Here is a 22,626-nt window from a genome sequence, read left to right on the forward strand (position 1 = left end):
AAAAAACTGGTTATTAGATTGGCGAATGTCGGCGGGCAGGCGGACTGGCGGGCGGAACAAGCTTGTCCGGGCCATATCTTTGTCGTTCATTGTGAGATTTTAAAATCATTTGGCACATTTGTTCACCATCATTAGACGGTGTGTCGCGCGAAATAATAATGTCGATATCTCCAAGGTCAAGGTCAAACATTGAGTTCAAAGGTAAAAAATGGCCATAAATGAGCTTGTTCGGGCCATATCTATGTCATTCATTGTGAGATTTTAAAATCATTTGGCACATTTGTTCACCATCATGGGACGGTGTGTGGCATGAAAGAATTACGTCAATAATTCAAAGGTCAAGCTCACCACGACAAAAAAAAAATTTATTTTGATTCAAATGGGGTTAATTATAAACAATTATCAGATAAAGGGAGACAACTAAAACTGAACTGATTAAATCAGTTCAGTTTTAGTTGTCTCCCTTTATCTGACTTTTTTTCACATTGAAAACCTGGTTTTGTGACAATTTTGTCCCTTGTTAAAATTAGGAGGAGACATAAAAATTTAAAGTCCCTGGCCGGTGTTATCTTAAGGTACACTACATTAACATCTTGTTTGTCTGTGTGTCTGTGAGACTGCGTGTCTGTTCAAATCTTGAGCATGCCATAATGATAATTCAACGAGTATTAAAGCTAGGTTGATGAAACGATGTATGTGCATACAGGGTTATATGGGGCATATACATGTACATTTAGTTTATTTGTAAGAAAAAATGTGGTTGCTATGGTAACATAAAGAAATGGGAAAAAAAACTTGAATCATGTGATAACTAAAAATATGTGGGTGCTATGGTAACTAAAATAATTGAAAAATTAAAATCTGGATCCTGTGAAAACACAAACATTTCTTGAGCTAAATTGATGAAACTCTTTGCAGAAAGACAGCCTTAATGGAAAATATGCATTCTAATAACTTTATCTGTCTAACCTTCTTCCTGTCAGTCGGAAAAATATATTTTCATGTCAATGTTAAAGAGATATTTACTGTCTCCATTATATCACATCAACATGACTTAATTGACAAAAAAACACTGCATGTGCTCAACATAGCAGTATTAGTTTCATATGGTTGAATGCACAAGATTGGCTACTACAAAACACACATTACATTTATGTCATTTTGTTCACTTTTCTTGCACTATAACTATTTTACTTAGTCTGATGGTTAAGGTTTAAATACTAGCTTATGATGGTTTAGGTTTAAAGACTAGCTTCAAATGTTCCAAGTTTGTCGGCCTGTTTAAAGCTAAAAAATCGCACAGGAATAGCACATTTTTAACCAGGTTTTCCGAAGGAAAAAACTGATTATTAGATTGGCGAATGCGGGCGGGCTGGCGGGCTGGCTGGCTGGCTGGCGGGCTGGCGGGCGGGCGAAACAAGCTTGTCCGGGCCATAACTATGTCGTTCATTGTCAGATTTTAAAATCATTTGGCACATTTGTTCACCATCATTGGACGGTGTGTCGCGCGAAATAATTACATCGATATCTCCAAGGTCAAGGTCACACTTTGAGTTCAAAGGTCAAAAATGGCCATAAATGAGCTTGTCCTGGCCATAACTATGTCATTCATTGTGAGATTTTAAAATCATTTGGCACATTTGTTCACCATCATGGGACGGTGTGTCGCACGAAAGAATCACGTCAATATCTCCAATGTCAAGGTCGCCATGACTAAAAATAGATTTAAAAAAAAAACAAACTTACAAAGGGGGTTAATTTTGTTTGTTCATTTCAAAAGTTCAGTTTGAGTTTTCTCCCTTTATCAGATTTTTTTTTCACAATGAAAACCTGGTTTTGTGACAATTTTGTCCCTTGTATAATTGTGTTCTTTGATACCTGCATTCCGTCTACAAAAATCCAAGCCATGTGGAATATATTATAAAGCTTATTTCCTTTTGTATTCAGGCTTTGCATTTAATAACTGTATTGTAAAATAATATCTTGCAACTTCAGGTGGAATATATGAACAGCTCTTTGAGGCTGGATATACTGGAGGCAAATTTCTATGTGCACAAGGTACAGTAGTCTATATTACGTAGTGAAAGATCTTGTATCACAAGGTACATGGTGCTGCTTAAATGGGGCCGGGTGGAATGCTGGTCCAGTTACGTGGCATTTTCTGACAAATTCCTAAATCCAATCAATTGCTTACTTTAATGTTCCTGAAATGGGAATTTAAGTACAGCCTTTTAGTTGGCCATTGAATTTAGCAACAAGATATCGAATTTCAACAGATTTTCACACTTTTGTGTTTAACAGTCCTGTGGGGCATAACAAACTAAAGCTGCACTGAAGTTCAAATAGTTAAATATAATAATGAAATCATTACTATTGAGTTGCATTACTAGTATCTGGAGATGAGTTGAAGACTCTCCTAGCCTAATGGGGATTTCTGTTTTTTTTCCAGCTGAAAATAAATGAAATTAATAGTAATATATAATAATCACAAACAAAGAATGTAAATCATCATTTATAAGTTTGCCCTAGCCCTCACCAAGTTTTCTGATGAGTAATACAGTAATGAATGTTATTTTATTGGTACAATAAAAGTCTTCAGCAAGGTCAGTGATTTTTTTTGCTAAAATTTACCGCCGATTTTCGGCTGCTTCCCAATCGCAAAAATCAATGTTTTTTCCCAAAAAGTCTCTTAACTCTGGATCTCAACTTTTTATTTAAACTTCCTACAAAATAAATAACTTGAATATAGTCCTTTTTGTCAATAAATAATTCCCAAATTTGCCACTTTAATCAATTAAAACAATCCCATTTGACCAGACTAGAAAAAAACATGAACATGCACTTGCAAGCAATTTTAATTTTGTTACTTATAATCATATTTATAATGCTTAATTTTTCCCAATTTCATGGTTTATCGCATTATTTTTCCCAATTTCATGGTTTATCGCGCTAATTTTCCCAATTCAAATGGCACAGGCTGTAACAAATAAAAGCAAAAAAAATCACTGAAGGTTAAGGATACTTTTTGCAGGGCCTCTTTTCGTTGTTTTTTATGCAACAATAATATTTAATAAACTGTTGAACTGTCTAAGTGGATGTGATTGGCATTGCTTCAAGCTGGCATGAGCAAATATAGTACTGTTATTTTTGTATAGAAAGCTGGCAGGATGACTGCTGTCTTGAACTGAAGTTGAGTCTTTTTGAATTTCCAATGAAAATCAAACAGGCTTTATCAAGAGTTTTCATCATAAATAGCTCTCATTCATTAGTGTTATATATACCCTCAACTACTTCTATTTGGGGCCGGCTAACTCATTTTGTAGAGCACTGCACTACAAATCAGAGAATTGTGGGTTTGATCCCCTCCCTGTCGCATGACTTGTGGGCATTGCTCATGAAATGTTTTCTACGGCAATTTTCCCCTATCTCTGATTCAAGAAGTGTAGTTGTCAGATGCTGGTATAAGTATGCGTATTTAGTACTTGATTCAAGAAGTGTAGTTGTCAGATGCTGGTATAAGTATGTGTCTTAAGTACTTGATTCAAGAAGTGTAGTTGTCAGATGCTGGTATAAGTATGTGTATTTAGTACTTGATTCAAGAAGTGTAGTTGTCAGATGCTGGTATAAGTATGTGTATTTAGTACTTGATTCAAGAAGTGTAGTTGTCAGATGCTGGTATAAGTATTTGTATTAAGTACTTGATTCAAGAAGTGTAGTTGTCAGATGCTGGTATAAGTATGTGTCTTAAGTACTTGATTCAAGAAGTGTAGTTGTCAGATGCTGGTATAAGTATGTGTATTTAGTACTTGATTCAAGAAGTGTAGTTGTCAGATGCTGGTATAAGTATGTGTATTTAGTACTTGATTTAAGAAGTGTAGTTGTCAGATGCTGGTATAAGTATGTGTCTTAAGTACTTGATTCAAGAAGTGTAGTTGTCAGATGCTGGTATAAGTATGTGTATTTAGTACTTGATTCAAGAAGTGTAGTTTTCAGATGCTGGTATAAGTATGTGTATTTAGTACTTGATTCAAGAAGTGTAGTTGTCAGATGCTGGTATAAGTATGTGTATTAAGTACTTGATTCAAGAAGTGTAGTTGTCAGATGCTGGTATAAGTATGTGTATTTAGTACTTGATTCAAGAAGTGTAGTTGTCAGATGCTGGTATAAGTATGTGTATTTAGTACTTGATTCAAGAAGTGTAGTTGTCAGATGCTGGTATAAGTATGTGTATTAAGTAGTTGATTCAAGTAGTGTAGTTGTCAGATGCTGGTATAAGTATGTGTATTTAGTACTTGATTCAAGAAGTGTAGTTGTCAGATGCTGGTATAAGTATGTGTATTAAGTACTTGATTCAAGAAGTGTAGTTGTCAGATGCTGGTATAAGTATGTGTATTTAGTACTTGATTCAAGAAGTGTAGTTGCCAGATGCTGGTATAAGTATGTGTATTTAGTACTTGATTCAAGAAGTGTAGTTGTCAGATGCTGGTATAAGTATGTGTATTTAGTTATTGATTCAAGAAGTGTAGTTGTCAGATGCTGGTATAAGTATGTGTATTTAGTACTTGATTCAAGAAGTGTAGTTGTCAGATGCTGGTATAAGTATGTGTATTTAGTACTTGATTCAAGAAGTGTAGTTGTCAGATGCTGGTATAAGTATGTGTATTTAGTTATTGATTCAAGAAGTGTAGTTGTCAGATGCTGGTATAAGTATGTGTATTTAGTACTTGATTCAAGAAGTGTAGTTGTCAGATGCTGGTATAAGTATGTGTATTTAGTACTTGATTCAAGAAGTGTAGTTGTCAGATGCTGGTATAAGTATGTGTATTTAGTACTTGATTCAAGAAGTGTAGTTGTCAGATGCTGGTATAAGTATGTGTATTAAGTAGTTGATTCAAGTAGTGTAGTTGTCAGATGCTGGTATAAGTATGTGTATTTAGTACTTGATTCAAGAAGTGTAGTTGTCAGATGCTGGTATAAGTATGTGTATTTAGTTATTGATTCAAGAAGTGTAGTTGTCAGATGCTGGTATAAGTATGTGTATTAAGTACTTGATTCAAGAAGTGTAGTTGTCAGATGCTGGTATAAGTATGTGTATTAAGTAGTTGATTCAAGAAGTGTAGTTGTCAGATGCTGGTATAAGTATGTGTATTAAGTACTTGATTCAAGAAGTGTAGTTGTCAGATGCTGGTATAAGTATGTGTATTTAGTACTGGTTAACCAGATGACGCAGGAACAGGGTCAGTTGGTTAACTGGCCACTGTGATATGACTATGATACTTTTGAAAACTGCGAAAAAAAACCCCGAAGCAAACAAACAAGCATGAACTACATCAGTAAATATGTGTCTTGTTCTGTGAAAGCTGGTCATAATGCATGTGCGTAAAGTGTTGTCCCAGATTAGCCTGTGCAGTCCGCACAGGCTAATCAGGGATGACACTTTCGCTTAAATGGTATTTTCCGTTTAAAGGAAGTCCCTTTTTACCGAAAATCTAGTTTAAGCGGAAAGTGTCATCCCAGATAAGCCTGTGCGGACTGCACAGGCTAATATGGGACTACACTTTACGCACATGCATTATGCCCAGTTTTCTCAGAACAAGACACATATAATAAATTATGTATAAAGAAGTGCCAGAAATCTTTATTTAGAGTTTGATATTAAGTGGTTTAGTGAGAATGATTGTAATGTTTAAGATTTGATGTCCATTTGTTTCATATTTAAGATATATATTGTGCTATCAATATTTGTTGTTGTGTGGCCAGTTCATGATGTTTTTTTCATGCTGTTGTCACCAGCTGCCATTGCTTATATTTCTGTCCATCCAACATATTTTATTTTCATTGCCAATAGAAATGTGAGGGTCGAGGGCATCTCTCCACACCGTACAGAGTTTACAAGTTATACATGTATATTATATCATAACAAATTGTATACGTTTTACAACCAATAGCTTTTAGATAATAACTAAACTAAACAATATATTAAAATTAAACAAATACTGATACATTTCTTCTAAAGTAAGTCCAATATCACAACTACTGCCATTTCTTGTTGGGTTACAGCTGGCTCTCATGAACGGTGTCAACACCCTGGACCTCCACTACTACCTGAGGCATCAGCTGCAGAGGAGAGCAGGTGACATGGGGTTACACTACACCAACTAATTCTTAAACTTAAAGAATATAATTCATAGACTTAAGAAAAAGAATAATCATAGACCCAAGAAAACATTCTCAAGAGTTAGAGTATATACATGCTAAAAGTTATGCCTATGTCATCAAAAAAATGGTCTTAATAAAGAATGTTGTAATTATATGTGTTATATACCATGCTAGACTTCTATTTTAAGTAGTTATAAGATACATGTATGCATGTTTAAAGAATATTTTTAATTTTTACAATTAAGTCTTACAATTGTTTGATGAATGCACGCTTTGGGGTTGCCTTCATCAACTGATTCTAAGACTGTAGTCTAAAAATAAAGAACATTCTTAAAACTTCAGTTGCATTCACCATCAGATTCTCAGAGTTAAGTAAGAAAAAATAATATATAACTCGTATTCACCAAGTGATTCTCAAACTTGAGTCTAAAAATAACAAGCAATGTGTTTGTGAAACACTATGTCCCCATATCTTTGACCTTGAATGATGACCTTGACCTTTCACCACTCACAATGTGCAGCTCCATGAGATACACATGCATGCCAAATATCAAGCTGCTATCTTCAATACTGCAAAAGTGTACATTAAATAAGTGATTTTGACCCATATATTTGATCTTTGACCTTGAAGGATGACCTTGACCTTGACCTTTCACCACTCAAAATGTGCAGCTCTATGAGATACACATGCATGCCAAATATGAAGTTGCTATCTTCAATATTGCAAAAGTTATTGCAAATGTTAAAGTTTGCACTAACAAACACACAAACCAACAAACCAACCAACAGACAGGGCAAATACAATATAACTGGGGTCGCATGTACTAGCCTAAGTCTCAAACTTAAGTTGCACTTATCAACTGATTCCCAGAGGTTAGTCTAAAAATAAAGAATATTCTTTAAACCTGTAATGTACTCAAAAGTCAAGTCTAGCTTTGTAGTTGACACATATAATTATTTATTAAGAACAAAATTTTAATTATATGAGTCCTGTTCTGAGAAAACTGGGCATAATGCATGTGCGAAAAGTGCGTCCCAGCTAAGCCTGTGCAGTCCCCACAGGCTAATCAGGTACGACACTTTCCGCCTAAATTGGATTTTTGCTAAAGTAGGTGCTAAAAATAACTTGCTTAATGTGCCTATTTTATCAAGTCTTACATTTACTAAAAATAGATGTTAGTGTTTACAACATTATTTATTTTGATTATTTCACATAATATTTGTATATAAAATTGTAATATTTTTTCAATGATTTGTTTGTTTATTTCATTGCAATTTGGAAAAAATGGTCTCAAACTTATCCTGTTAAAATAGACTAATGCTTATTCTAGAATTTGGGGCACGATGTTCTTTGAGTTACTGTTTAAAGTATAGTCTGTAGTATTTAAAATTTATTTGATTTGGGACTAGAGTCCGAGCTAACTCTACGAATTACCTAATTAGCTTATTGCTACAAACTAGCACCTTTTATAGAAAAAGTTGTATTTAGCTTCAATCTTTACCTCATAAATTCTCATTTAGCAGCCTAAATGTGAAAATATTATATTTTCTACTGTTAATTTGTCAAAAGAACATTCTGAGCCAGGGAGAGTCCTGATAGTGGTTTAAATTAATTGTTTGCATTTATAAATGGCCATGAATCAAAGGATTTGTGTTCTTCATAAAGTTTTCTAGAATAACCTGCATTATTATTATGCAATACAGGGATATAAATTATGGGGAGCACATAAGCAATTTTTCCTTTAAAGTTGTGATGGACTCTTCAAATTTCTAAGGAAAGTGTCAATGTCCTCTTAAAGAGAAATGCTGAAAGATTTGTTTAATTTTTTTTATGCCCCCCTTTGAAGAAGAGGGGGTATATTGTTTTGCACATGTCGGTCGGTCCGTCGGTTGGTCCGTCGGTCCGTCCACCAGATGGTTTCCGGATGATAACTTAAGAACGCTTAGGCCTAGGATCATGAAACTTCATAGGTACATTGATCATGACTGGCAGATGACCCCTATTGATTTTCAGGTCACTAGGTCAAGGTCACAGTGACTCGAAAAAGTAAAATGGTTTCTGGATGATAACTCAAGAATGCTTAGGCCTAGGATCATGAAACTTCATAGGTACATTGATCATGACTGGCAGATGACCACTATAGATTTTCAGGTCACTAGGTCAAAGGTCAAGGTCACAGTGACTCGAAATAGTAAAATGGTTTTCGGATGATAACTCACAGTGACTCGAAACAGTATAATGGTTTCTGGATGATAACTCAAGAATGCTTACGTCTAGGATCATGAAACTTCATTGGAACAGTGATCATGACTGGCAGATGACCCCTATTGATTTTCAGGTCACTAGGTCAAAGGTCAAGGTCACTGTGACTGGAAATAGTAAAATGGTTTCCGGATGATAACTCAAGAATGCTTACGCCTAGGATCATGAAACTTAATAACATTGATCATGACTGGCAGATGACCCCTATTGCTTTTCAGGTCACTAGGTCAATGGTCAAGGTCACAGTGACAAAAACGTATTCACACAATGGCTGCCACTACAACTGACAGCCCATATGGGGGGCATGCATGTTTTACAAACAGCCCTTGTTTTTGCAGGTTTTCAACATTATTTTAGTCTTACGTGAATCACTATTGAAAATAATGAAACTCTAAAAAAACAAAAAAAAAAAGAGTTGGCAACTTCGGTTAAAATTTTAGTTTATATTTATATCCCTGTAATAAAACCCATGCTGTGACTGCAATCAGGTGACGGGGTCCACTGGGACATGACTGCCCACAGACGAATGACCAATCTCATCCTGACCCACATTGCCCAGGCCTGGGACGTGAAACAACCCAACCACGCACACACTGTCCTCTCCTTGGTAAGACAACGTTTGGTTGGATTTATCTACATAGTCAGTGTCCGAAAAATTTACCTACAAAATGATGAGGCAAGTTTTCGTCTTTATTTTATTTATTCATTTACATCCACATAATACAACAAAGTTGTCTGATGTGACATGCAGTAGACATAACAAATCACTTATCAACAGTATCACACAGTGACACAAGGATTTCATTCAGTCTAATATCAAATTGTCTTAATAAACTGCACTCAGTATACATGTTATAGTTATAGTACACAGTCAATATCATTTCTAGTCACTAGCTGACGATATCTTGTGGCCTGCGAGGCGGCGTGTCCCAGGTCCACAGTCCATCCAGTGGTGGATAGCCCCTTCCGCCTTGTAATCATGAAGTGGTGGTCCATTTGCATGCACCCTCATGAGTGCTTCTAGCGTGTTCTGGTTCATGTGTGAACGCCTGAAGCTCTTGATGAGTTTCATTGCTGAACACCCATAATCCTAGGGGCTAAGGTTAAGGTCACACATTGAGGTCAAATATAAGATCCATGTTGTTAGGGTCATGGTCAAAGTCACACACAAAAGTGAAAATCACACATTTTGATTTAATATGCATTATTTGGTAAGGATTCTACCATACTAAAGTTCTAAACCCATCCATAAACAAAATTTATTTGGCGGGGGATTTCAATGCAACGAATCAACAATGTTAATAATTGACCAGGATGTTTTTCTTAATGATATCTATGCAAAATTTGTCATTGGGTCATGTGGGGTCAAAATCTTGGTCACGAGGTCCAAATCTTACAAAACCTTGTAAACACATGTAGAATTAGCATTACTTGCAAATGTTTGCATTGCAAAAAAAACAACAAGGTTATGGACAGTACTCAATCAGAATTAATCATATGCTCACACTGCAAAAGTAAACAGAAAAAACCCATTTTATATGCTCTAGAGTACTGAATTTTCAACTAAGCAAAGAAAAAGGCCTTGTAATAAAAGGTGAGCGAACTAGGGCCTCTTGGCCCTCTTGTTTTTTAATATTAATCCAGTCACATATTGCATTTCACCTTCAAAATTAATTTAATACATTATAATAAAATACACAAAATCGGTGCATCTTATATACAACTCGATCAAATAATTAAAACAATGTCTCAATTAAAATCAAACTTACCTTAATTTTTAACAGTCGCTGGACCTTTAATCAATCATTAATTGACTATGCAAACTAATTGGCAGGTGTTTACCGCGTTCACACCAGTGTAATTAATATTAATTTTCGGTTTCGTTAACGTTTTGAAGAATCCGTTATTGTTTTTATTTCTTTATTGAATCCTTGGATATTTAACGACATCAAAAACGTTGTCGCTATTACTCATTGTTGTGGTTAAAACAAAGAATTCCATATTGCGAAATGACGTTGCATCACGCGCGCAAACTATCCAATCGTCTCTCATTATATTATTTAGCAGACGACAAATGTTGATTCTGATTGGATGATTTAAATACACTGTTACTGTTTACAATCAACATAACCGCAAGTGATGAATGACTGATTAGATAATAGATTGCACTTTGTTATCGGATTATAAGCAATACACAGTGTACAAACACATGGTCAGCGTGTTTATTCTAGGTATGTCTGTCAATAAACTGGGCTACCGCTCTTATAGATTTATAGTAGCCCGGCGGGCGTGAGCTGGAAAATTTCAGTAGCCCGATAAAAAAATTCAGTAGCCCCCGGGGAATGGATTTGTCGGACACTTAAGTATGTGTAAACTGAAAGCCTTAAAGAATAAAAGGTACAAGGTTGGTAAAAACTAAGAGCCCAAGAGAATTAAAGTTACAGGGTCAGTATTAACTAAGAGCCCAAGAGAATAAAAGGTACAGGGTTGGTAATAACTAAGAGCCCAAGAGAATAAAAGATACAGGGTTGGAATTAACTAAGAGCCCAAGAGAATAACAGGTACAGGGTTGGTATTGACTATGAGCTCAAGAGAGTTAAAGGTACAGGGTTGGTATTAACTATGAGCCCAAGAGAGTAAAAGGTACAGGGTTGTTAATAACTAAGAGCCAAAGAGAATAAAAGGTACAGGGTCAGTATTAACTAAGAGCCCAAGAGAATAAAAGGTACAGGGTTGGTAATAACTAAGAGCCCAAGAGAATAAAAGATACAGGGTTGGAATTAACTAAGAGCCCAAGAGAATAACAGGTACAGGGTTGGTATTGACTATGAGCTCAAGAGAGTTAAAGGTACAGGGTTGGTATTAACTATGAGCCCAAGAGAGTAAAAGGTACAGGGTTGTTAATAACTAAGAGCCAAAGAGAATAAAAGGTACAGGGTCAGTAATAACTAAGAGCCCAAGAGAGTAAAAGGTACAGGGCCAGTATTTACTAAGAGCCCAAGAGAGTAAAAGGTACAGGGCCAGTATTAACTAAGAGCCCAACAGAATAAAAGGTACAGTGCAGGTATTAACTAAGAGCCCAAGAGAGTAAAAGGTACAGGGCCAGTATTAACTAAGAGCCCAAGAGAATACAAGGTACAGTGCTGGTATTAACTAAGGGCCCAAGAGAGTAAAAGGTACAGAGTAAGTATTAACTAAGAGCCCAAGAGAGTAAAAGGTACAGAGTCAGTATTAACTAAGAGCCCAAGAGAGTGAAAGGTACAGAGTAAGTATTAACTAAGAGCCCAAGAGAGTTAAAGGTACAGGGCCCGTATAAACTAATAGCCTAAGAGAATAAAAGGTACAATGCTGGTATTAACTAAGAGCCCAAGAGAGTGAAAGGTACAGAGTTGGTATTAACTAAGAGCCCAAGAGAGTTAAAGGTACAGGACCGGTATTAACTAAGAGCCCAAGATAATAAAAGGTACAGTGCTGGTATTAACTAAGGGGCCAAGAGAGTAAAAGGTACAGAGTAAGTATTAACTAAGAGCCCAAGAGAGTAAAAGGTACATGGCCGGTATAATAAGGAGCATAAGAGATATCCTTATTTAAAATGACTGTAAAACCATTTAATTTCGTGTGGTACGAATTTCGTGGATTTCGTTGGTCAGCTGAACAACAAATTCAAGTACCAACGATTATTTATACATTTTTAATCCGAAATCGGTCATTGCCGATTTTTGATTGAGATATTCTAGTTAATACAATATGTTGTTTTCTTGATAAGTGTTTGGGTAATAATACTTTTTAAATCAAGCACGGTATTTAACCTGTACGATTGTTCTCTTTTACGTGACGTCGTCAAATTAACAGTTTGCAGATTTCTAACATTTGTCAATTAGTACCAATTAAAGTTAAAAGAGACATAACGGTTTTTACATGTGTATTTTGGGGACCTTATTACTCAATTGTTACTACTGGGGGACCGATTGCGCTGAAAATTGGAAGTCTTGTCAAAACAACATTGATGGCAATTTGCGAGCGGGGACCCACAAGTGCGCCGCTTTATGGCTCTTATCAACAATTATCAGCAACACTATCATGCTTCAGGGCATATCAACCTGAAGTCTTGCTGTCAACACAGATAAGCAGATTATGCTTCGTTATTATTACTCTGTTTGTTTCATTAAACATTTAATAATTATGATGGGCAGTCTTCCCAGAAAATTTGAAATCCACGAAATTACGTGTCAACGAATTATTTGTTTTTTATTAAACTACGAAATTTCAAACCGACGAATTTCTATATGTTTACAGTATCTTAAATCAATATTTTATCCATACTTTAAGGGAAATATTGGACACTATTTTGTGTGTGAAATCAATTAATAAATTGTTGAAATTTTAATCATAATGAATAGCCCAAGTTTAAAATAGTTAAAATAAAACAGCCAATTCAAAACACAGCCAAAAACTAAATCAATTTAAGAAGCGTTCAAAGTTTTGTGATGGTTTGCCTCAGGAGCTTGTGAACATGGCCTCATTAGACTGCAGAGAAAGAGCAGTCTCCATGGTTACCAAAATTCTTGATCTTCAACGAAGTCTTTACTCTAAATAATGACAAATGATTATATAAATACTTTTGAAATAAAATGTCCTGTCGCTTTATGTTTAAATTTAAGTTTAAAAGTGGCTTATACCGGTTAGTAGTAATTGGGAAGGGATATAGGCAACAGGGCCGTTTGCACTTTCAATGACAGTAGTACATTGTTTTTTTTAAGTTTTACCCTGATTAGTATTAAGTTCCTGAATCATGCACTCATTCTTTGTGAAAGATTTACATTTTTTAGCTCGGCTGTTTTCGGAGAAAACCCGAGGTATTGTTATAGCCAGTTCGTTGTCTGCCGTCCGGCTTCGTGCTAAAACCTTAACATTGGCTCTAAAATCAAAGTGCTTCCACCTACAACTTTGAATTCATATGTACCTGCACCTTGACGAGTTCTACAGGCCACACCAATTTTTGGGTCACTAGGTCAAAGGTCAAGGTCACTGTGACCTCTAATATAAAAAAAAAGATTAAAAAAAATAAAAATTCTTCTGACAAGCTTTCATTAATTAAAAACTGCACCTGCAGCCGAGCGTTGGCACCCGCTATGCAGTGCTCTTGTTATGAATGTGTTTTGTGTTGTAATAATTGTTGTATTTTGTAATTTTAGGTTCTTGAATTTACTGTTTGTTGGAATCAGTATATTTCAAGAAATTGTAACTTTTAAGAATTATTATTTGTGACGGTTGATAAATGGAGTGATATTTTTTTATGCCCCCGAAGGATGGCATATATTTTTTCAACTGTTCCTTAGTCAGTCTGTCCGTCCTAAAACTTTAATATTGGTCATAACTTTTGCAATATTGAAGATAGCAACTTGATATTTGGCATGCATATGTATCTCATGGAGCTGCACATTTTGAGTGGTGAAAGGTCAAGGTCATCCTTCAAGGTCAAAGGTTAAATATATGGCTTCAAAGCGGCGCAGAAGGGGGCATTGTGTTTCTGACTAACACATATCTTGTTGCCTACTAGTTTCCTTCCTCTTATGAAATTAATGGTTCTAAATATGAGCAGAATTATATTTTGTTTGCAGAAGAAACCTTGTGTTGACCATGAACAATTCCAGCAAGCTGATACGAATTTCAACTTTGGATGTGGCAAACAAGTCCTATCAAACATAAATACAATTTACAACCAGAACGTGCACGTCAAATCAGTCCCCGTGTCAAGCCAACGCAACATCAACATCGCCAATAACTTTGGGAATCCCGTTAGTCTCAAGGTGGGGCAGCAGTTTTCTACCAATCAGAAGTGGAATGAAAATAACAACCAAAGGCTTAGTCAAATACCAAAAGCGAGCTTACTTTCACAACCTACTGCAAACAATTTTAAATTTGATAGGCCCGAGGTTGGAAGAAACATAAATATCAACGTTGATAAGTATGGACAGCAGATGAATGATGACCAGACTGCAAACATAGCCCGCTACGGTGGTCCGATAAGGAACATAAACTTTCAAGGGACCTCCCTGCCATCGAACCCTTACCCGGTCAGTCTGTTGGACTGGACCCCTTACAGGAATGAGGATTTCAGGGGTCAGTGGTTTGATGATGATGGCAACCAAATGCCGGATCGAGCTCGAAACCAGCCTTATGGCCGACGTGTCAGGCATTAGTGATGGGTTTTGTGATCTTGGGTATTACTTGAATGTACCTCAGTTATTCTAAAGTAAACTACAATGTACCCAGGTACAGAAAATATACTAGAAAAGACCCTGGATAATGGACAGGTGCCTTGAAGTGTATTTTCCTTCATAGGTACATTGCAGTATACTTAAATAGACCTTATTCACAGATTTCGGCATGTTATGCAGTTTATGATTAAATGCTTTAAATTGATTAATGTAAACATTGGAACTTAAAGTTTAAAACAAAAATAAAAGTGAGTAAAGGGAAAAATATAATCCACACCTGGGCTAGAACCACTCACCCTTGGAGTAAGTCTACTGCTTAGACCACTCAGCCATCCACGCTGACATGAAAGTACACGTTATTAATACTTTATATAAGCAATAATCGTAATTACACAAAATATAACGATAACAACTGAACTTTCCAAATTATTTATTCCTTTCGTTTGTAATGCTGTTTTATTTTTAGGTTTTTAAATTGTCAAAATATGCATAAAATGGATATTTAAGAGCATTGTAAATGTTCAGTATTACATAACTACAATGACAATTTGGAAATTTTAACTATATTTTTTCTCAAATGTATACATTGATCAGTGTGTATATAGTTTGCTTAAGCGGTTCTGATAATTTTTGCTATGTAGATATTGCTGCTAGTTTTCCAGTTAAATTTCTGTTATTTTTTCACGACCTGGAAGGATGACAGATGCAAGAATCAGTTGCTTTTTTTATATCTTTGAAATCAATTTTTCGGTAAAGAAATCAGTTTTTAGAGTTATCAATAAAGCAGGTAATTTAAGTTTCTGGAATGTGAAAGTATTTATGCCCCCAGCATATTGATATTTCAGGATTTAGTTACTATTCCTATGTTTTATGTTGGTTACTATATTGTCCTGCTGATAAACGGCGTCGACAGTTTTATTGGATTTTTAGTTTTGCCAAGGACCAAATACCGATGGTTGCAACTCTTTGATACGTACACAGTTGTTACTTATGACCATGCACTATCCATTCATATACTCAACCTCATGTTTGACCATGCACTATCAATTCATATACTCAACCTCATGTTTGACCATGCACTATCCATTCATATACTCAACCTCATGTTTGACCATGCACTATCCATTCATATACTCAACCTCATGTTTGACCATGCACTATCCATTCATATACTCAACCTCATGTTTAACCATGCACTATCCATTCATATGCTCAACCTCATGTTTGATCTTGAAGTAATATGGACTTGTTATATTCTAATTTAAATGGGTAATGTCCAGTCTACACACTATCAGCTTGACAGTCTGGGGAAATGTAATTGGGGCTACTACATATTAATTATCCCCCATCATAGGCGGAGGGATATTGTTTTGGCATTGTCCGTCTGTCCTTCCGTCCGTCCGTCTGTCTGGAGCAATATCTTGGAAGTGCTTTGGCGGATTTCAATGAAACTTGGTATGAGTATGTATATGGATAAGAGGATGATGCACGCCAAATGGCATTGTACTCCATCAGTTAATAACAGAGTTATGGCCCTTTGCCTCTTGAAAAAATGCTTTTTTGAGTGTCAAATATAATACTTTTGTGTCCAGAAGCATATTGGTGAGGGATATCAATTCAACGAATTTGCTTGTTTGTTTATATTCAGGCTATTGAATTTTTAAATGATTTATTTAATGAAAGTATAATGATTCTGGCTAGTGGTTTAAATATATAACAGTGGAGACTTGGTAAATTCACAAAATTAAAAAGTTGTTTCAGATTAGCAAGTTTTCGTTTTAGTTATGATATTTGTGAGGAAATAGTAATACTGAACATTTACCATGTTCTAAAATATCCATTATACGCATCTTTTGGCGATTTGAAAACCTGAAGATTATAAAGCGTTGTAATGTGAAACGATTGAATAGTTTGGAAAGTTCTGTTGTTGTCATTATATTTTGTGTAACTACGAGGATTGCTTATGTAAAGTAAAAAATACATCCCATTATAGCATAAGCACGGATGGCCGAGTGGTCAAAGCGGAAGTCTTTTACTCCAGGATTCCATGGGACATTGTTTCGAGCCCAGTTGAGGGTTTGTTTTTGTTTTTTTAAATTGTATTCTTGTTTTTTTACTGGAGATTTTTTGGTCCAATTTTTATATTTATCAATATAAAGCATTTAATGACAAACTTCAATACATGCCAAAATCTGTGAAAAGGCCCCTTTAAAGTATTCTTACTTCAAATTTATGTTGTGTTCATGATGTTTTGAAGATCTCTCGAGTTCTTGAGTTCCAACTTTCTGTTTTGTTTATTAGTGCTATACAAGGACTATTAAGGTATTGCTTCAGGAATTTTGACGTTGAAATCCACCCTTAAGTATTATTTTACTGTCTTTTAATTTCTGAATGACTATGCAACTAACACTGAAGCCTTCACAATCTTTGGAACCTACAACTTTAAGCTTAATGCTATAAAAATGTACATAAACTTGTTATAATTATTAAACTTATGTTGGATAACATTATCTGCATACAGTTTTTTTGAGTGATCATATGTATTTCCAATGTTGTGTTATTTTTATGTCCCCAACCACTAAAGTGGGGGACATACTGTTTTTGCACTGTCTGTTGGTTTGTTTGTTGGTTTGTTGGTTTACGTCAAACTTTAACATTTGCCATAACTTTAACAATATTGAAGATACTAAGCTACTTCAAATTTGGCATGCATGTGTATCTCATTGAGCTGCACATTTTGAGTGGTGCAAGGTCATCCTTCAAGGTCAAAGGTCAAATATATGGGTCAAAATAGGTCATTTAATGTACACTTTTGCATTATTGAAGATCGCAACTTGATGTTTGGCATGCATGTGTATCTTATGAAGCTGCACATTTTGAGTGATGAAAGGTCAAGGTCATCCTTCAAGGTCAAAGGTCAAATATATGGGGACATAGCGTTTCACAAACACATCTTGTTTTCTATGTATTTTTTATGGGTTTCCTCAGGTTTTATCAGGTGTCTGTCATGTTTTCCACAAGAGGTAATATGTTATAATATGTACATTTCATATGATGTTCCAATTTGATCTCTGTTTGTTTGTAAATATTTTTTATCAACATGTTCAATTGTTTTATGTTTGTGTAATTTACTAGTACATGTCCAATACCAAATTGAGATTGTTTAAACCAAAGATTTTCTAATTAAACCAAAGATTTTCTAAAAGATCTGTGTATCAGATCTGATGGATTGTGCAAAGTTGTATCACTGTAGCAATTCATTGTCTAGCTATTACATTCATTTGATTACTACATCAAAGACAAATCAAGATCTAAAAAGCCACCTTAAAATTACCTTTAAACAATGAAAGCTAAACATTGTACAAGTATTAAATCCAAGCTTGATAATCATACACAGTTTTATTGATTTAAATTGAAGGAGAAAACAAAGGCTATATTTTGGGGTTTCTTTTTATTTCTTATGTGTAAAGGTTTAATATATCAAGCCAAATCTAGAACGGACCCTTCTATAAAAGAAAAGTGTGTTTTAATGTAAAGGTTAAAAGCCGGTAGTATAACTTGTCTAGAAGGAAAGCTGTGATATGAAAATGTGTTCAGTATTAACTTGTGTTTACAATGCTCTTAAATTGTGGTAGTCCACATATGTTGTTTGTGTATACATTTTACTGTTGATTCATCTGTTTGTCATTTTCTTCCCTCTAGTCAAGAGTCATTGAAATTATAACGAGGACTGTTCTTGTTTAAAAAAAATACTTTTGTTACTTATTCTTGTGACATTATAATGAAGCTACAGGTACATATATGTACCTACATGTATTGTGTCAGTTTTGGTTGTCATCTTATTTAACAATCAATAAACATGTACATATAAGTAATATGTGGTCAGTTTCCAGATGTCATCTAAAGTAATAGATCATTTAGATGTACATACATGTATTATGTTGTCAGTTATGGATTTCATCTAAAATTAAAGGTGATTTAGATGTACATACATGTATCATCTGGATAGTTTTGATTGTCATCTAAAGTTACATGCCATATAGTTGTACATACATGTATTATGATGTCAATTCAACTTAAGTTTCAGGTGAAATAAATATACAAACATTTATGATGTTGTCAGTTTTTGTTGTAATCTGAAGTTTTAATCCATGTAGATGAACATACATGTATAATGGTGTCACTTTTTGAGTTGTCATCTAAAGTTAAAGGCCATAGCGATGTACATACATATATTATGATGTCAGTTTTGGTTGTCATCTAAAGTTACAGGCCATAGCGATGTACATACATGTATTATGATGTCAGTTTTGGTTGTCATCTAAAGTTACAGGCCATAGCGATGTAGATACATTATTATGTTGTCAGTTTTGGTTGTCATCTTAAGTTACAGGCCATAGCGATGTAGATACATGTATTATGGTGTCAGTTTTGGTTGTCATCTTAAGTTACAGGCCATAGCGATGTACATACATGTATTATGTTGTCAGTTTTGGTTGTCATCTTAAGTTACAGGCCATAGCGATGTAGATACATGTATTATGGTGTCAGTTTTCGTTGTCATCTAAAGTAACGTGTGATTAAGATGTGCATACATGTATTATGTTGTCAGTTTTGGTTGTAATCTAAAGTATCAAACCATATGTACATACATGTATTTTGTTGTCAGTTCGGGTTGTTATTTAAAGGTTCAGGTATTATAGATATGCGTACATTTATTGTGTTGTATTGTAAGTTTTGGTATTTATCTTAAGTTACACCTTATATAGATGTACTTACATGTATTTTATTATCAGTATTGTTTGTTATCTTATGTTAAAGGTCATATAGAAGTTCATACATGTATTGTATTGTCTGTTTCGAGTTGTCATCTAAAGTTTCAGATCATATAGATGTATGTACTTGTATTATGTTGTCCGTTTTGGTTGTCATGTAAAGTTACAGGGCAAAGTGATGTATATACATGTATTATGTTGTCAGTTTTGGTTGTCATGTAAAGTTACAGGACATAGTGATGTATAAACATTTATTATGTTTTCAGTTTAGGCTGACATCTAATTAAAGGTACAGGCCATAATATTTTTTTTATATTCAGTGACAGTTGTCATCTTAGGTTACAGTCAGTTTGTAAAAGTACAAATGTGTATTCTGTTATCAGTGTGGGCTGTAATCTAATGTTACAGGATTTATTGATGAATATACCTGTATTATATTGTCAGTTTCTGTTGTTATCTTAAGTTACATGCAATATATATGTTAAACATGTATTATATTGTCAGTTTCTGCTGTTATCTAAAGTTACAGGTGATGGAAGATGTTCATACATGTATAATGTTGTCATTTTTCGGTGCATTTGTGTTTAAATATTGGAATGCTATGCAATAATTTTCTGATTGCCATAGTATCTTTATACTCCCACAAGCGAAGTTTAGGAGGGCATATAGGAGTGAACTTGTTTGTCTGTCTGTCGGTCAGTCCGTATTAAGTGTCCACTCTCTAATTCAAGTTGTTTTCATCCGATCTTCACCAAACTTGGTCAGATGTTGTATCTAGATGATGTTGAGGTCAAGTTCAAATATGGGTCATGCCGGGTCAAAAACTAGGTCATCGGGTCACTAAGTGCGTGTTAAACATTGAGCATGGTGTCCACTCTCTCATTAAAGTAGTTTTCATCCGAGCTTCACTAACCTCGGTCAGAAGTTGTATCTAGATGATGTCTAGGCCAAGTTCAAACATGGGTCATGCCGGGTCAAAAACTAGGGCACAGGGTCACTTAGTGCGTTTTAAACATTGAGTATGGTGTCCGCTCTCTAATTCAAATAATTTTCATCCGATCTTCACCACACTTGGTCAAAAGTTGTATATAGAGGATGTGTAGGTCAAGTTCGAATATGGGTCAAACCGGGTCAAAAACTAGGTCATGGGGTCACTTAGTATGTTTAAAACATTTAGCATGGTGTCAGCTGTTATTTGTGAAGACAACATGCCAATATTCTGTGTCAATGCGGCATGTGGGGGTATTCTGTGACAAAGCTCTAGTTTTTGTCCGTTTTTGGAAAATATTTAGTTGTTTGCCTGTTTAAAATCAAACTGCACCATTTATCATTATGCCAAACAGCAAAGAGACAAGCTGTGCAAATGGACACATGTTGTTGTGATGCAATTTAGTTTGTTTTGTAACTGCATCTAATTATGATGTCTATTAGGTTGTACATATTATATTTGTTTTTTTGCCAACCATTATTGTTTTAGCTTGCCTAAGCTCATTTTATTTATGATGAGCTTTTGTGATCACCTGTTGATTGTTGTTCATCGGGTGTCATGAACAATTACCTTGTTTACATTTAGAGGCCACATTTATTGACCAATCTGATTTGATTTCAACATTTTTTCCAATGAAATCCCAGCCAAGTTCGAAACTTGGTCATGTGGGGTACCAAACAAGGTCACTGGGTCAAACTAAAGGAAAAGCTTGTGAAAATCAAAATTACTGCATACCTTGTGATAACTCTAGAATCCAAATTTATGTCATATTGCTGAAACTTGCTCAAAACCTTTGGTTTAATGATTTTGAATTTCTAATGATATTTAATGACATTTGACTCACTGATTTCTTTGTCAAGTTTGAAACTTTGTCAAATGTGGTAAAAACTAGGTCAATTTAAATGAAACGCTTGTGGCTATTCAAGAGTCCACATAAAGTGCCCAATCTTTGTGCAACTGGGTCAAATCATTTGTTTAAACAGGTTCGGAGGTGGGTCATGTGGGATTATGAACGAGGTCAAATAAAATTAGATGGTGGATTCTAAAGAAAAGCTCTATTTATTTCCCAATATTTATTAAACTTGGTCAGAACATTTGTCCAATTACTATTTCGGCCATGTGCAAAACAGGTTCAAGTTAGGTCAAAAGCTGGATCACTAGGTTTAATGCAAGAAAATTCTTGTGAACACTCTTGATGTCTTAGTTCCTAACCGTTTTTAAATTCGGTCAGAACGTTTGTCTTAATGAAAAATCAGTCAATCTCAAATCTGGGTCTTGTTCGGTTGAACAAAAATTATTTTCCTGTCTTCACACAACTGGGTTAACACGTTTGTCCCAATACTGTATCTTCAAAAGTGGTCTTCAAACTTACAAACTAGGTCACTTTGTCAAATGAAAGAGCTTGTGAAAACTAGTGACCATTTGTAACGCATAATCTTCACGAAGCTTGGTCAGAACGTTGATCTTACTTTTATCTTTGCCTAGTTTAAAATAGGTCGCATGGGGTCAAAAATTAGGTAAATCGGTCAAACACCATGTCAGTATATCAAATAGGGGGAAAAGCTTGTGAACACTCTTGCGGGTACATATATTTTCCAACGTTCATGCAATTTGGTGATAATATTTGTCTTCATGATAATTCCACACATTTGAAACTGCATTACGTGACATCCACATCTTGCTCACTAGGTCAAATTTAAGAAAAGCTTGTGAACCATTGCATGGCACATTAATTGCCTGATCTTATGTAAACTTGGCCTAAAACTGATCTTAATGATTTTTCGGCCATATGTATTCAAAGGTCTTGTGGGGTCAAAAACTAGGTAAAGTTCCGTAGGGTCTTAGGCCTTTTGACTTTCTTGTATTGGAACTTTTTGATCACCCTAAAAATGACATTGTTTTGTTAAAATATTCATAAACCTTGCTTAAAACATCAGTTTTAATGATATCTTAACCAAGTTTTGGCATTAGTAGCTTAACATCACAAAAGCTATTGAACAGAACAGTTAATTTCACTCGGGTCTCAGTTGAGCGACCGAGGGCCATTGATCCTCTTATTTATGAGTTGAAATTAAAAAAAAATCGTTTATGCCAGTTTCCTGATCTTGTGTTGTTTTTAATATAGTCGCTGAATAATGCCAATACAATCTTATGCAAACTGTACATCTAGGAAACGTACATAATTCAGTACAACTGAGTATTTCTAAATGCGTTAGACTA

General features: G+C 35.0%; 1 protein-coding gene across 3 annotated transcripts in view; it reads left to right on the forward strand.

The window, feature by feature from the left end:
* LOC127871086 (PC-esterase domain-containing protein 1A-like) overlaps nt 1-22,504 on the forward strand; it is a 40,287-nt gene extending 17,783 nt beyond the window's left edge. For all 3 annotated transcript variants that reach the window (XM_052413744.1, XM_052413745.1, XM_052413746.1), the window contains 4 exons: nt 1,996-2,058; nt 6,061-6,133; nt 8,911-9,029; nt 14,044-22,504. In XM_052413744.1, the coding sequence (XP_052269704.1) occupies nt 1,996-2,058; nt 6,061-6,133; nt 8,911-9,029; nt 14,044-14,625 (837 nt within the window). In that variant the 3' untranslated portion in view covers nt 14,626-22,504. The remainder of the gene's footprint in view (nt 1-1,995; nt 2,059-6,060; nt 6,134-8,910; nt 9,030-14,043) is intronic.
* Nucleotides 22,505-22,626: the final 122 nt, after the last annotated feature.

The sequence above is a fragment of the Dreissena polymorpha genome, chromosome 3, assembly GCF_020536995.1.
Source record: "Dreissena polymorpha isolate Duluth1 chromosome 3, UMN_Dpol_1.0, whole genome shotgun sequence".
NCBI classification, from domain to species: Eukaryota; Metazoa; Mollusca; class Bivalvia; order Myida; family Dreissenidae; genus Dreissena; species Dreissena polymorpha.